The 15,757-nt window shown below is 46.0% G+C and overlaps 1 protein-coding gene across 5 annotated transcripts in view; it reads left to right on the forward strand.

The window, feature by feature from the left end:
* Positions 1–15,757, forward strand: part of LZTR1 (leucine zipper like transcription regulator 1) — a 243,911-nt gene that overhangs the window by 40,187 nt on the left and 187,967 nt on the right. For all 5 annotated transcript variants that reach the window (XM_026655098.2, XM_026655095.2, XM_026655096.2 and 2 more), the window contains exon 6: positions 11,671–11,754. In XM_026655098.2, coding sequence (XP_026510883.1) covers positions 11,671–11,754 — 84 coding nt within the window. The remainder of the gene's footprint in view (positions 1–11,670; positions 11,755–15,757) is intronic.

A 15,757-nucleotide genomic window follows, 5' to 3' on the forward strand; every position in this document is an offset into this window, starting at 1 on the left:
GGCCATCCAGCGTGTCATAGACTCGATGCTAAGGTTCCCCACTACCACGGCCAGATGCTGCCTGCAACTCCTAGGGCACATGGCGGCGTGCACTCACGTAGCTCCACTACGGCGCAGGACTTTACAAGCATGGCTTGCCCGGTCGTATCGCCCTGGCAGAGACCTCTAGACCTTGTCGTGATGCTTCCGGACCAGGTGTTGGACTCCCTGTGCTGGTGGCTCAATCAGCCGATAGTATGCGAGGGTATCTCCTGCGCCGCACCGCAGCCTGCTCTGATGCTCTTGACAGACGCGTCGGACCTCGGCTGGGGAGCTCACTTAGGGGACCTAAGAACACAGGGCTTGTGGTCCAAGGCCGAGGTGTCACTCCACATCAATGTAAAGGAGCTCAGGGCGGTTCGTCTAGCCTGCCAAACATTTCATGCTACTCTGGAAGGTCACAGCGTGACAGTTCTGACAGACAGCACCACCGCCATGTTTTATATAAACAAGCAGGGCGGAGCCCGCTCCTCTCCCCTCTGCCAAGAGGTCCTTTTCCTGTGGGATTTTTGTATAGCCCGCTCCATCCATCTTGTAGCGTCATACCTCCTGGGGGAGCGAAACAAGCTAGCGGACAGCCCCAGCAGGTCATACCGCATGCACAAGTGGTCGATGAGATCGGACATCTTGCAATCAGTCTTCCAGAAGTGGGGGTTTCCCCAAATGGACCTCTTTGCCACCTTGGAGCGGGAGTCTGAAGTATGCCTTTCCTCCGCTCCCACTCATCCACAGAGTCCTCCTCAGAGTTCGCAGGGACAAGGCGATGATAATTTTGATCGCCCCAGCTTGGCCTTGTCAGCGCTGGTTTACAACCCTGCTAGAGCTGTCAGTGGCCGCCCCGATTGCCCTGCCCCTGCATCTCATTGCGTGGAAGCTCTCTTTCTAAACGCTATGGAGAGCCAGTGCTCTCTTCCGGTACAGCAGATTCTCCTTGGCAGTAGGAATCCTTCCACTAGGGCGGCCTACCTTGCTAAGTGGAAAAGATTCTCCTGCTGGTGTGAGCCTAAGCAGATACAGCCACTCCAGGCCACTATTCCAGTAGTCCTAGAATACCTCCTGCACCTCAAACATCAGGGTCTCGCTCCTTCCTCAATCAGAGTGCATTTAGCTGCCATTTCAGCGTTCCACCCGGGGGAATCCGGATGCTCTGTGTTTTCTAACCCCATGGTGGTGCGGTTCCTCAAGGGACTGGAGAGAGTGTTCCCCTACTCCCTCCCTGGAACCTTAATCTGGTCCTTTCCAAGCTTACGGGCCCCCGTTCGAGCCCCTGGCCTCTTGCTCTCTCCTTCATCTCTCCTGGAAGGTGGCGTTCCTGGTGGCTATTACATTGGCGAAGAGGGTGTCCGAGTTGAGGGCCCTAACCTCGGAGCCTCCTTATACAGTTTTTTATAAGGACAAAGTGCAACTCAGGCCACACCCTAAATTCCTCCCTAAAATAGTCTCACAATTTCATATGGGACAGGATATTTTTTTGCCAGTACTCTTTCCTAAACCACACACGGACCCGAGTCACCATAGCCTGCACACTCTGGATGTCTGAAGGGCCCTGGCGTTCTATTTGGAGTGAACTAAACCTTTCTGCAAGTCGACACAGTTGTTTGTCACCATAGCCGATAGAATTAAAGGGCTTCCGGTCTCGGCGCAACATATATCATCCCCACCTGCTACGAGCTCGCCAAGATTCTAGCCCCGGCGATCACAGCTCACTCGACGAGGGCACAAGCATCCTCAACAGCTTTTCTGGTGCATGTCCTGATCCAAGAGATCTGTAAAGCAGCTACCTGGTCATTGGTGCACACATTCACAGCCCACTATGCAGTCAACCAGCAGGCCAGAGATGACGCGGCAGTTGGCAGGGCTGTTCTTCAGTCATTTGCTCCATGACTCCTACCCTCCTCCTATGGTAAGTTTGTGAGTCACCTAATATGGAATGGACAAGAACAAGCACCCGAAGAAGAAAAAACAGTTACCTACCTTTCGTAACTGTTGTTCTTCAAGACGTGTTGTTCACGTCCATTACACTTCCCACTCTCCTTCCCCTCTGTCGGAGTCTTTGGCAAGAAGGAACTGAAGGGGAGTCGGGTCGGCAGGGATATATATGCACTAGCATAGAGGCGCCACTCTAGGGGGCTCCCCTGCTGACCCGACGGGAGCCGCTAAGGGGAAAAGTTTCCGACGTCTGTGCATGCGGCGCGCACACACCTAATGTGTAATAGACGTGAACAACACCTCTCGAAGAACAACAGTTACTAAAGCTAGGTAACCGGGTTTTTTTTTTTTGAGCTGCTGGTGTATGCAAAACAGTTTGTAAGAACAGGAAAATTTAATTGACAATCTATTTGTTGTGGTTTGTTGCTCTCCGCTGGACTCTTTCCAATCTTTCCACATCCTTCTTGTAGTGTGGTGCCCAAAACTGGACACAGTACTCCAGATGAGGCCTCACCAATGCAGAATAGAGGGGAATGATCACATCCCTCGATCTGCTGGCAATGCTCCTACTTATACAGCCCAAAATGCTGTTGGCCTTCTTGGCAACAAGGGGACACTGTTGACTCATATCCAGGTTCTGGTCCACTGTAACCCCTAGGTCCTTTTCTGCAGAACTGCTGCCTAGCCCCTCGGTCCCTAGTCTGTAGCAGTGTATGGGATTCTTCTGTCCTAAGTGCAGGACTCTGCACATGTCCTTATTGAACCTCATCAGATTTCTTTTGGCCCAATCCTCTAATTTGTCTAGGTCCCTCTGTATCCTATCCCTACCCTCCAGCGTATCTACCACTCCTCCCAGTTTAGTGTCATCTGCAAACTTGCTGAGGGTCCAATCCATGGCATCCTCCAGATCATTAATGAAAATATTGAACAAAACCGGCCCCAGGACCGACCCTTGGGGCACTCCCCTTGATACCGGCTGCCAACTAGACAATGAGCCATTGATCACTACCCGTTGAGCCCGATGATCTAGCCAGCTTTCCATCCACCTTATAGTCCATTCTTCACGCATCAAACTTACGCCTTATTTCCAGTCTGAATTTATCTAGTTTCAACTTCCAGGCATTAGATCATATTATAACTTTCTCTGCTAAACTGAAGAGCCCATTATTAAATATTTGTTCCCCATGTAGGTACTTACAGACCGTAATCAAGTCACCCCCTAACCTTCTCTTTGTTAAGCTAAGATTGAGCTCCTTTAGTATATCATTGTAAAGCATGTTTTCTAATCCTTTAATCATTCTTATGGCTCTTCTCTGAACTCTCACCAATTTTTCAACATTCTTCTTGAGCTGTGGACACAGGATTCCAGCAGTGGTCGCACCAGTGCCAAATGGAGAGGCAAAATAACCTCTCTGCTCCCACTTGAGGTTCTCTTGTTTACGCATCGCAGAATCGCATTAGCCCTTTTGGTCGTAATGTCAGACTGAAATCTCATGTTCAGCTGATTATTCACTGCATTCCCCCCCAAATCTTTTTTAGAGTCATGGATTCCTAGGACAGAGTCCCTCATCCTGTAAATGTGGCCTCAGATGTATACAAGAGAAACTAGCCAAGACTCAAAAACTAGGGCTGTCAATTAATTGCAGTTTACGCATGTAATTAACTCAAAACAAATTAATGCTTTTTTTTTTTTTAACGTGCTTTAATCGCACACTTCTGGAGATGGGACTCAGTGGCGGCCGGGCAGGTAGGGAGGCACAAGAGACTAACATACAGACCAGAAACACAGATTACTGAAATGCCTCCCAACTCCTCGGAGCTGGTCCTGTGCCCCATTCCCCCTTCATAATCTATTGATTTGTTTTATATGGGGGGAGGGGTAAAGGCAATCACCAGCAGCCGCGAGGATGCGAAGCAGGGAAAGGGTGCTTTGGAGCCACTGCTGCAAGACCCTATGCCCCAGGTGACTCCAGCGGTCTCCTTTCCCACTCCCCTGCACTAATCGACCGTGACCCTGGCCTGTATCCTGTGGGTGATTTGGGAGAGCCGGTTAAACACCTTTGAGGGGGAGAGAGGAGCCTGGCCCCCTGCTGCACCATCCCTTCCACGCTGGACAGGGCCAGCCTTAAGGACCACCCAGGGCACCATGCTCAGGGGGGCACTGCTGTATACTTCTGGGGCAGGGGACCCTCCTCCTGCTGCCCTGCTCCACTGCTGCTCCAGCCTCCCCCACCCCATGAAGCTGACCCTGGCCAAGCTGCTCTGGACCGGGAGCCTGCCTCCAATCTGCTGTGCAGAGTGTGGGTGGGGGCACCTGATATCGGGGTGTCTCCTTCCACCTTTCCATGTAGCCGGTTGCTACTGAGCTGGGGTCAGGAAACAGGGAGCCTGTCTGCTGCTGGCTCAGGAGTGAGTGCTACCGACAGCAGCTGCTGGCTGAAAAAAACATTCAGCCCTGAATGCTCTGCTTAAAGAGACAGTGCTCCCTCAACACACCCACACCCGCCAAACCACAATAGGAAATGGCGCCCCTGGTGAGTCAGGAGTGACCAGAGGGCTGTGGGAAGAGTCAACATGGCTTTTGTAAAGGGAAATCATACCTCACTAAACCATTAGAGTTCTTTGAGGAGGTTAACAAACCTGTGGACAAGGGTGATTGAGTGTACCTGGACTTTCAGAAAGCCTTTGATAAGGTCTTTGAAAGGCTCTTAAGCAAAGTAAGCAGTCCTGGAATAAGAGGGAAGGTCCCCTCATGGATCAATAACTGGTTAAAAGATAGGAAACAAAAGGTAGGAGGTCAGTTTTCAGAATTTCAGATAACATCAGCCACACTATCAGAGGCTCGTTCACCTGCACATCTACCAATGTAATATATGCCATCATGTGCCAGCAATGCCCCCCTGCCATGTACATTGGCCAAACTGGACAGTCTCTACGTAAAAGAATAAATGGACACAAATCAGACGTCAAGAATTATAACATTCAAAAACCAGTTGGAGAACACTTCAATCTCCCTGGCCACTTGATTACAGACCTAAAAGTCGCAATATTACAACAAAAACTTCAAAAACAGACTCCAACGAGAGACTGCTGAATTGGAATTAATTTGCAAACTGGCTGGACACCATTAAACTAGGCTTGAATAAAGACTGGGAGTGGATGGGTCATTACACAAAGTAAAACTGTTTCCCCATGTTTATTTTTCCCCCCTACTGCTCCTCACACCTTCTTGTCAACTGCTGGAAATGGGCCATTTTGATTACCACTACAAAAAGTTTTTTTCTCTCCTGCTGGTAATAGCTCACCTTAACAGATCACTCTCGTTATAGTGTGTATTGTAACACCCATTGTTTCATGTTCTCTGTGTGTGTATATATATATATATATCTTCCTACTGTATTTTCCACTGCATGCATCCAATGAAGTGGGTTTTAGCCCACGAAAGCTTATGCTCAAATAAATTTGTTAGTCTCTAAGGTTCCACAAGTACTCCTGTTCTTTTTGCTGATACAGACTAACACGGCTGCTACTCTGAAATCAGATAAATAGTGGTGTCCCCCAGGGGTCTGTACGGGGACCAGTGCTGTTCAACATATTTATAAATGTTCTGGAAAAAGGGGTAAACAGTGCGGTGGCAAAATTTGCAGATGACACAAAACTACTCAAGATAGTTAAGTTCCAGGCAGACTGTGAAGAGTTACAAAAGGGTCTCACAAAACTGGGTGACTGGGCAACAAAATGGCAGATGAAATTCAGTGTTTATAAATGCAAATTGGAAAACAATCCCAACTATATATACATAAAATAATGGGGTCTAAGCTAGCTGTTACCACTCAAGAATGAAATCTTGGAGTCATTGTGGATAGTTTTCTGAAAGCAGCCGCTCAATGTGCAGTGACAATCAAAAAACTAACAAATGTTAGGAACCATTAGAAAATGGATAGACAATAATAAGAGAAAATATCATAATGCCTCTATATAAATCCATGGCATGCTCACATCTTGAATACTGCGTGCAGATGTGGTCGCCCCATCTCAAAAAAACACATTAGAAAAAGTACATAAAGGGCAACAAAAATTCTTAGGGGTATGGAACAGCTTCTGTGTAGGGAGACATTAAAAAGCCTAGGACTTTTCAACTTGGGAAAGAAATGACTAAGGGGGGAATATGATAGAGGTCTATAAAATCTTGACTGGTGTGGAGAAAGTGAATAAGGAAGTGTTATTTACTCATTCACATAACACAATAACTAGGGGTCACCTAATGAAATTAATAGAATTTTTCCAGTTTTTATTAATATAAATGTTCACAGTTGTGCAAAATTATGGGTTTAGAGTATTTTTTTTATCAATTTTTTTTCACAGTTGTGGGAAATTATGGGAGGAATAGCCGCCATACGAGGGGTCAGACAATAATTGTTTAATGATAGTAGATGTTGAAATTAAAGTTAAACCTTTAAAAAGTTTTATAACTTTGGCAACATCACATGCCAAAATATACAAAGTAAATATTCTTCACTCAAATGCTAATAAATTCTCAAGCAGCATTTTTTCTACTTTGCCGATATGTAAATTTTGATTATTATTGATGGAAATATTTTTGCTGGGTTGTGTTTGTACTGTGAAATTGACCATTACTGACATTTAACAGTTCAGACTTAATCCTTCCAAGTCTAATTATAATGACTGAATTTAACATTCTAATTGTGTGAGTCATCCCAGCAGTTTTCAGTCATACCAACTAGATTGAATTTGTGCTCATAAACTAGCAATTCCAGTTCCTCTGGTTTGTTACCCAGACTCCTAGCATTGGTTTATAGGCAATTAAAGAATTTCTTCTCTTCATGCCCCTTGGTTTCGTGATTCATTTTGTTCTCAACATATTGATTTTGTGCTAAATGATTGGTCATATCTCCCCTCTTTTTACCCTCCCCTTTTGTTTAATGCCCTCCTGCCTACTCTAGCCATCCTATCCCCAAAGAGATTGATTTCTCCTCTACTGAGATGGAGGCCATCCAAACAATATGGCCCCTGTGACGGGTTCGGTCACAGTGACCCCGTTGGGACTGTCACCTGATGTGTTTGTGTTTTCCCTGACAGCTTGGGACTTCAGAACCCTGCCTTGTTGAGCCAGACATGCTAGCCTGCTGGAAACACAGACTCAGGTCTGAACCATGTCCCCAAAGCTACAGACTTAACTGAAAACATCTTAAGAAGTGCCTTCATTGTTTCGGGCCTGACTCACAAGAAGGCTTGCAAGTAAACAGAGCCATTTACAACCAATTGTCCTAGTTGATGGGAGCCATCAAGATTCCAAACCACCATTAATGGCCCACACTTTGCATAATTACAATAGGACCTCAGTTATATTTCATATTTCTAGTTTCAGATACAAGAATGATACATTTATACAAACAGGATGACCACACTCAGTAGATTATAAGCTTTGTAATGATACCTTACAAGAGACCTTTTGCATGAAGCATATTCCAGTTACATTATATTCACACTCATTAACGTATTTTCATAAAATCATATGGAGTGCAATGTCACATCCTCCTACTGAACTTACTGCCAGACACTTGGATGCTGTCCATGGCGGAGGCAGTATACCTAAAATTCCTCTTTGAGCTCCCCTCTGGGGCAGACATTCCTGTGTTGCCCAAAAGGGAAGGTGACCCTGATGCAGCTGTAGGCTCACAGCTACCAGCTATGACAGACCCTTCACTGGCCAGCAAAATCCCCCCCCCCTTTTTCACTCAGGTTGGGCTTGCTTCCAACTGCAGAGTCCTTGGGGTCTGTTCCCACCGCAGCAGTCACCAGGACTCCAACTCCAGGATACATGTCTCTGTGCACCTCTTCCACTCCATTACAGCAAGTTCATGCTTTTGGGTCTCAATTTGTCCTTGTCTCTGGGCCTCAATTTCTTTGTCTTTTAAGTCCAGGGTTTGCTGGTGGGCAGCCTTTTCCTGGCAAATTGCACATCAATTTCCGTTTGTCTTCCCTTGAGGCCATCACTTGATGAGCTGGGATACCACAGAGAACCCCCTTCTGCCAGAACAGGCACCCCTCCACTCCTGTCTTGCTGAGTTAGACACTTCAGTCAACTTCAGCACAGACCCAGAGGTTGGGCCACACCTCTCTGCAGTTCACTGAAACTGAGATCCACTCAGCTCAGGGGTTTCTTAGTTAACAGAGACTTTCCCAGTGCCCAGTGTTTAGCCTTTCTGGGCAATTTGCAACCTTAACCAAAATAGGCAAACAGAAAATAACAAACCAGCAACCACTTTGTCTGTTATCCAGCCAACACACTTAAAACTCACTTAAAATCACTATCAGCATTTCAAAGCAATCAGCTGTGCACAGATCCTGTTTGACTACACCACTGTGACGGGTTCGATCACAGAGACCACCTTGGGACTGTCACCTGGTGTGCTGAGACTACCTCCGAGCCCGTTTTCCCTGCAATCTTGGGACTCCAGAACCCTGTCATGTTGAGCCAGACACGCCAGTCTGCTCCAACACAGACCCAGGTCTGAACCACGTCCCCAAAGCTGCAGACTTAACTGAAAACAGCTTAAGAAGTGCTCCTGTCTCTAACACCCAGACGCCCAGTTCCCAATGGAATCCAAACCCCAAATAAATCCATTTTACTCTGTATAAAGCTTATACAGGGTAAACTCATAAATTGTCCGCCCTCTATAACACTTTTAGAGAGCTATGCACAGCTGTTTGCTCCCCCAGATATTAATTGCTTTTTCTGGGTTAATTACAGTAACTCCTTGCTTAACGTTGTAGTTATGTTCCTGAAAAATGCAGCTTTAAGCGAAAGGATGTTAAGCGAATCCAGTTTCCCCATTAGAATTAATGTAAATGGTGGGGGGGGGGGGGTGTTAGGTTCCAGGGAAATTTTTTTCACCAGGCAAAAGGCATACATATATATCTATATATGCACACACACACAGAGTATAAGTTTTAAACAAACAATTTAATACTATACACAGCAATGATGATTGTGAAGCTTGGTTGAGGTGGTGAAGTCAGAGGGTGGGATGTTTCCCAGGGAATACATTACTGCTAAATGATGAACTAGCACTCAGTGAGCCCTCAAGGGTTAACACATTGTTGTTAATGTAGCCTCACACTCTACAAGGCAGCACAAATGGAGGGAGGGGAGACAGCATGGCAGACAGAGAGACACACCCTGTGTGTGTGTGTGAGAGAGAGAGAGAGATGCGCATTGCTCCTTTAAGTACGCTGACCCCACTCTAAGTACATTGCCTTTTTAAGTAGATCAGCAAGTTGAGGCAGCAGCTGCTGCCAGCAAGCTCCCTCCGTCCTGAGCCCTGTTGTGTCCCCCCCGCTCTATGGAGATAGGGTGAGCAGGGGGGAGAGGTATACCCTGACATTAGCCCCCCACTTCCGCCCCCCTCCCCACACACACACAGCAAGCAGGAGAGTCCCGGGAGCAGCTCCAAGACAGAGGGCAGGAGCAGTACATGGTAGTGGGGGGAGGGACAGCTGAACTGCCAGCAATTGATAGCCTGCTGGCGGCTGCCTCACAGGGAACTTAGGGGAGCAGAGAGCTGATAGGTCAGTCCACCCTGGTTCCAAGCCTCCACCAGCTAGCTCCAACGGGCTGCTCTTTCTGCAAGCAGTGGACAAAGCAGGCGGCTGCCAAACAATGTTATAAGGGAGTATTGCACAACTTTAAACGAGCAGGTTCCCTAATTGATCAGCAACGAAACAACGTTAACCGGGACGACTTTAAGTGAGGAGTTACTGTAATAAGAGTGATTTTATTAAGTATAACAAGTAGGATTTAAGTGGTTCCAAGTAATAACAGACAGAACAAAGTAAGTTACCAAGCAAAATAAAACAAAAACACACAAGTCTAAGCCTAATACATTAAGAAACTGATCACAGATAAATCTCACCCTCAGAGATGTTTCAATAAGCTTCTTTCACAGACTAGACTCCTTTCTAGTCTGGGCCCAATCCTTTCCTCTGGTACAGTCCTTGTTCCAGCTCAAGATTTCTCATGACTGCAGCCTCCTTTGTTCTGTTCCATCCCCTTATATAGCTTTGGCACAAGGCAGGAATCTGTTGTCTCTCTGGGTCTCCACCCCTCCTTCTAAATGGAAAAGCATCAGGTTTAAGATGGATTCCAGTACCAGGTCACATGTCCTGTGAGACCCCAAGCCTTCATTCTTCCTGACCTGACTCACAGGAAGGCTTGCAAGTAAACAGAGCCATTTACAACAAATTGTCCTAGTTGATGGGAGCCATCAAGATTCCAAACCACCATTAATGGCCCACACTTTGCATAATTACAATAGGACCTCACAGTTATATTTCGTATTTCTAGTTTCAGATACAAGAATGATACATTTATACAAATAGGATGACCCCACTTAGTAGATTATAAGCTTTGTAATGATGCCTTACAAGAGACCTTTTGCATGAAGCATATTCCAGTTACATTATATTCACACTTAGTAGTATATTTTCATAAAATCATATGGAGTGCAACATCACAGCCCCCTCTCCCAAAATAAGGTGACTTGTGTTCCACAAACCATAATCCTTCACCCCTCAACTAGCGAGCTAACTTCCAGAATCTTCTGCTTTCTGTCTTCCTTCACTGGTGGGGCAGGAAGGCTCTCAGAGAAGACTGTTTAGACTTCGAGTTCTGTGAACTCATCTATTATCTGCAAGATATCCTGCGACATAGTGTCATTAATGCCAATATGAACCATCACCAATGGATCCTTGCCCATCAACTTCAGAAGTTTATCCAATCTTGAGTGACGTCTTGTGTCTTGGCTCCGGGAAATCAATCTGCCATTCTGATGTCTGCCTTTGATTTGTAGAGTGTTCTTTCGATTCCTCTGAGCATTGAATCCCTGGCAACTATTGTCTGTCTTTCGTGAACAGTTGGAGAACTCTTTGTGGGCAAGCTTGATCTCAGGAACTCCTTAACAAAATTTCCCAAAATTTACATCACTAACCCTACCTTGGGTCTCAATGAGACATAGCAATTTTCTAGACAATCTGAATACGGACATATAACAATAAAAAAGCAAATACAGTACAGTATTGTTTAAACATAAACACTTTAAAAAAAGGGAAAGTTAAAAAAAAAGATTTGACAAGGTAAGGAAACTGTTTCTGTGCTTGTTTCATGGGGGAGGGATAGCTCAGTGGTTTGAGCATTGGCCTGCTAAACCCAGGATTGTGAGTTCAATCCTTGAGAGGGCCATTTAGGGATCTGGGGCAAAAATCTGTCTGGGAATTGGTTCTCTGAACAGGGGGTTGGACTAGATGATCTCCTGAGGTCCCTTCCATCCCTGATATTCTATGATTCACTTAAATTAAGATGGTTAAAAGCAGCATTTTTCTTCTGCATAGTAAAGTTTCACAGCTGTATTAAGTCAATGTTCGGTTGTAAACTTTTGAAACATGAATCATAACATTTTGTTCAGAGTTACGAACATCCTCCATTCCAAAGGCATTCATAATTCTGAGGTTCTGCTGTAACTGTTCACTGTATTCTGAAAATCACCTTTCAGGAAGTCCTTGGGGGGCATTCATCTATGTTATGAGGGTAATAGTTGGTCTGAAATGCAGATATGTACTAACCAGACTCTGTAATACCACATGTTGTGCAGGCTAGATGCTAAGTATTATCTTTTATTGCAGATTACCAGTTGCAAGGTCAGCTCATGGTGCAACAGTGTATAGTGACAAACTGTGGATCTTTGCAGGATATGATGGAAATGCACGGTATGTAGCAAAATCGCTCTCCTAATTCTTTTGTTTTGTAATATCTTTCCAATCATTCAATTGCATCTCTGTAGAAATCCTTTCTCACTGTGAGGGAGCATTGCCAGCAGATTGAAGGAAGTGATTATTCCTCTCTATTCGGCACTGGTGAGGCCACATCTGGTGTATTGCATCCAGTTTTTGGCCCCCCACGACAGAAAGGATGTGAACAAATTGGAGAGAGTCCATTGGAAGGCAATGCCGACCCATGATTTATGAGGAGAGGCTGAGGGAACTGGGCTTATTTAGTCTGCAGAAAAGAAGAGTGAGGGGGGATTTGATAGCAGCCTTCAACTACCTGAAGGGCGGTTCCAAAGAGGATGGAGCTAGGCTGTTCTCAGTGGTGGCAGATGACAGAACAAGGAGCAATGGTCTCAAGTTGCAGTTGGGAGGTCTAGGTTGGATATTAGGAAAAACTTTTTCACTAGGAGGGTGGTGAAGCACTGGAATGGGTTCTCTAGGGAGGTGGTGGAATCTCCATCCTTAGATGTTTTTAAGGCCTAGCTTGACAAAGCCCTGGCTGGGATGATTTAGTTGGGGTTGGTCTTGCTTTGAGCAGGGGGTTGGACTAGATGACCTCCTGAGGTCTCTTCCAACCCTAATCTTTTATGATAAACAGTAATGGGAGCTTCCCTAGGTTTGGTCTTTTGTTTCAAATGGAGTAAGCATGTTTTTATTCATCAATACCTTGTTCAAATAGATAAATATGTTAAAAATAATAAGCTGATATCTGACAATATGCCTGTGATGGGCTGTATATTCCCAGGGTAATGCTTGGGGACAGGTGAAATTCCCTGAAGTGAGGGAAAGGAACATTCCTTGCCATGCTAAGAGGTAACAAGAGCGTCTGATGCTGTTGAAAACTCACTGAACAGAACAAGAATTTTCTGGGGGGCATCCCTGACAAGATAAAAGGGGGAACAGTATGTTCAATCTTATGCCTTGGTGGCACTTGTTACTATTGGTAACGGCCTAACTGAAAATGCTGGAACTGCTTGTTTATAAAGCAGATCAATGCTGAGTGAGGGAGCAGAACTAGTTGGTTTTTAGAGGTATTTTATGGTGGGTGGTCCTTCCCTTCTGGTGTCAGTCACACAGCAAAAGAGTATGAAATTTGTTGCTCAGCCCCTCCCCTTTCAGGTACTCTGTCTCCTCACCTTCTGTCTGTGTCTTGGTGAAGTTGAAATGTCCAGGCCATCTTTAGGCCTCAGTCACAGGATTTAGAACTAAGCACAAACTGCAAGGTACCTTGAGTGCTGGGCTCCCACTAGCCCTTTGGTGGCTTAGTGGGACCCCTGCTAGTGACCAGGGTGCCTGAAATGTTTTGGAGCTCTTCTGCTATATCGAGTTTTGGACAGCAGAAAGAAAAAGGAAGTACCCCCCCCCACACACACACACACTGCCTTAAGGCACTCCCTCTTTCCCGAGAGAGAGCACCTTCTTTCTGGGGTCATTGCCTCAATCTGAAGTCTTTCTGCTCTCCCCTCTGAAGGTTCAAGCTCCCTTTCTTTCTTCAGAGAGCTCCCTATGTGAGCTCGTGCTCTGAGGTTTCCCTGCTTTCATTATCTCCAAGGATCTTTTTGCAGCTATTTACATAATGAGAGACTTCTCATACATCTGACAGACCTCCTCCTGGTACACCTTTTCATTTAAAAAACAGTGGACTTGGGACATGCTGCTCTGGGTACAGCCTCATCTCTCCTTAAAATTTACTAAAACACAAGCTAAGACCCCAAGTTCCAGGATCTCTGGAATTTTCAGCCCAAAGTCAACTCAGCAATGATTTCTCATCAGTCCAGTCCTGGGGAGCAAACCAGTACTTTTAAATTGAGGTTCCTGGTACTTTCCCTCAGGGGAACCAGGCTGTTGTTGACATCTTGGATTCTGTAGTAGTAGATCCCATTTTTCTGTCAAGAAATCCCCTGCCAGCTACTGGGCCAATCCATGAAGGTCCCACCCAGGGCCGGCTCTAGGATTTTTGCCGCCCAAAGCAAAAACAATTTTGGCCTCCCCCCCCCTCCGTTTTTTAATTACCCCACCCCCGGCCCCACCTCAACTCCGCCCCTTCCCCAAATCCCCAGCCCTGCCTCCTCCCCCCAGGCTCTCAAGCCTAGGAGGGAGGGAGGGGGAGAAGCGGCGGCCACTCGGGATCTCCCCCTCCCTCCCAGGTTTGAGAGCCTGGGAGGGAGGGGGAGACCCTGAGCGGCCGCGGCGTGGGCGCCGCTTCTCCCCCTCCCTCCCAGGTTTGAGAGCCTGGGAGGGAGGGGGAGCAGTGGCCGCGGCCGCTTGGGATCTCCCCCTCCCTCCCTCCCAGGTTTGAGAGCCTAGGAGGGAGGGGGAGACCCCGAGCGGCCGCGGCGCGCGAAACAGCTGATTCGCGCACCGCTGCTCCCCCTCCCTCCCAGGCTTGAGAGCCTGGGAGGGAGGGCGAGTAGTGGCGTGTGAATCAGCTGTTTCGCGCGCGGTGGCGAGGTAGGGCGGCCGGGGCACATTTTTAAGGACGGCATTCTAGGCGCCGGCCATGCCGCCCCTAAAAATGTGCCGCCCCAAGCACCAGCTTGTTTTGCTGGTGCCTAGATCCGGCCCTGGTCCCACCAGTAGCCCTTTCAGGAATCTGGCCTCCAAACCAAGGCCAGACTGAGTCCTGCCTGACTCTCTCCCCCTTCTCAGTCTCCACAGTGCTTGGATGGACCACTTCCCTGTTCCTGAATCAGTGGTCCAGAGTCACCTTGGACCTTTCTGTTCTCTCCATCACTGAGATGGGGGTTCTTTATAGAATTTCAAGACCCTACTCTCAACCCTGCCATCCCTTAGAACTGCAGAAAAGAGAAAACTTGCTTCTTACCCATCATCCACTGGGCGCATGGACTGTCCTTCTGCTCACTTGGTCAGGTCAGCCTTCAGTGAAATCCACAGTGCCTTCTAAATCCTGGCTTTGGCAGCCCTCATTTTGTTACTGCAGGAAGCCCCTACATGGTTCAGTGTAGATTGAGGCCCCATTGTGCTAGGTGTTATACATACACATAGTAACAACTATTTCTTGCCACAAAGACCTTGCAGTCTAAACAAATAAAACATACAAAGGATGGGAGAAAGTTAGTATTGATTGTATTTGTTAAGTGCAAAGTGCAAACCATCAGAACATAAGAATGACCATACTGGGTCAGACCAAAGGTCCATCTAGCACAGTATGCTGTCTTCTGACAGTGGCCAATGCCAGGTGCTTCAGAGGGAATGAACAGAACAGGTAACCATCAGGTGATTCATCCCCTGTTGCCCATTCCCAGCTTCTGGCAAACAGTAATATATACAGTTGGTGCTTTAAAAGGGCCAGTTTCACAAAGGTGAAAACAATCATGAGCCAAATCAGTTAGGTGAGAGAATTTAAACAGAAAAATGTGAATGATAATTGGGAATTGTTTCAGAATATTTTTCTAGATTCTCTCAACGCTACCAGCTACACTGGTTAAAAAACAGCCTGGTTTAGATGGGAAATAAAAGAAGATGCACACGCAAGGGGAAATTGATGATAATAAATATAAATAAAAAACTAGGAATTGTAGAAAATTGATAAGGAAAGCAAAAGGACACAAGGAACAGTCCAAGGCCATCAGAGTTAAGGACACTAAAGAGTTTGTAAAGTATATTAGGAACAAAAGGAACCCTCATAATGGTATTGGTTCTTTAGTAGATGGAAATTAGGTTAGGAATTGTCAATAATAATTAGCATGGGCAGAATTAATTTTTTAAAATAATTTTGACAGATAATTAGTTTATTTTTAAGCATTTAAAAAAATTTAAAGAATTATTTTAATGTTCACAGTTGCACAAAATTATGAGTTTTAATAAACATTTTAAAATTTATTTGTATTGATTAACATTTTTTCAGTTGTGGGAAATTAGGGGCCATGTCAGACAGTAATTATTGGATAACAGTAGATGTTGAGATTCGAAAAATTAAACC

This window comes from Terrapene carolina, unplaced genomic scaffold, assembly GCF_002925995.2.
Source record: "Terrapene carolina triunguis isolate 2854851 unplaced genomic scaffold, T_m_triunguis-2.0 Scaffold195, whole genome shotgun sequence".
In the NCBI taxonomy this organism is placed as follows: Eukaryota; Metazoa; Chordata; order Testudines; family Emydidae; genus Terrapene; species Terrapene triunguis.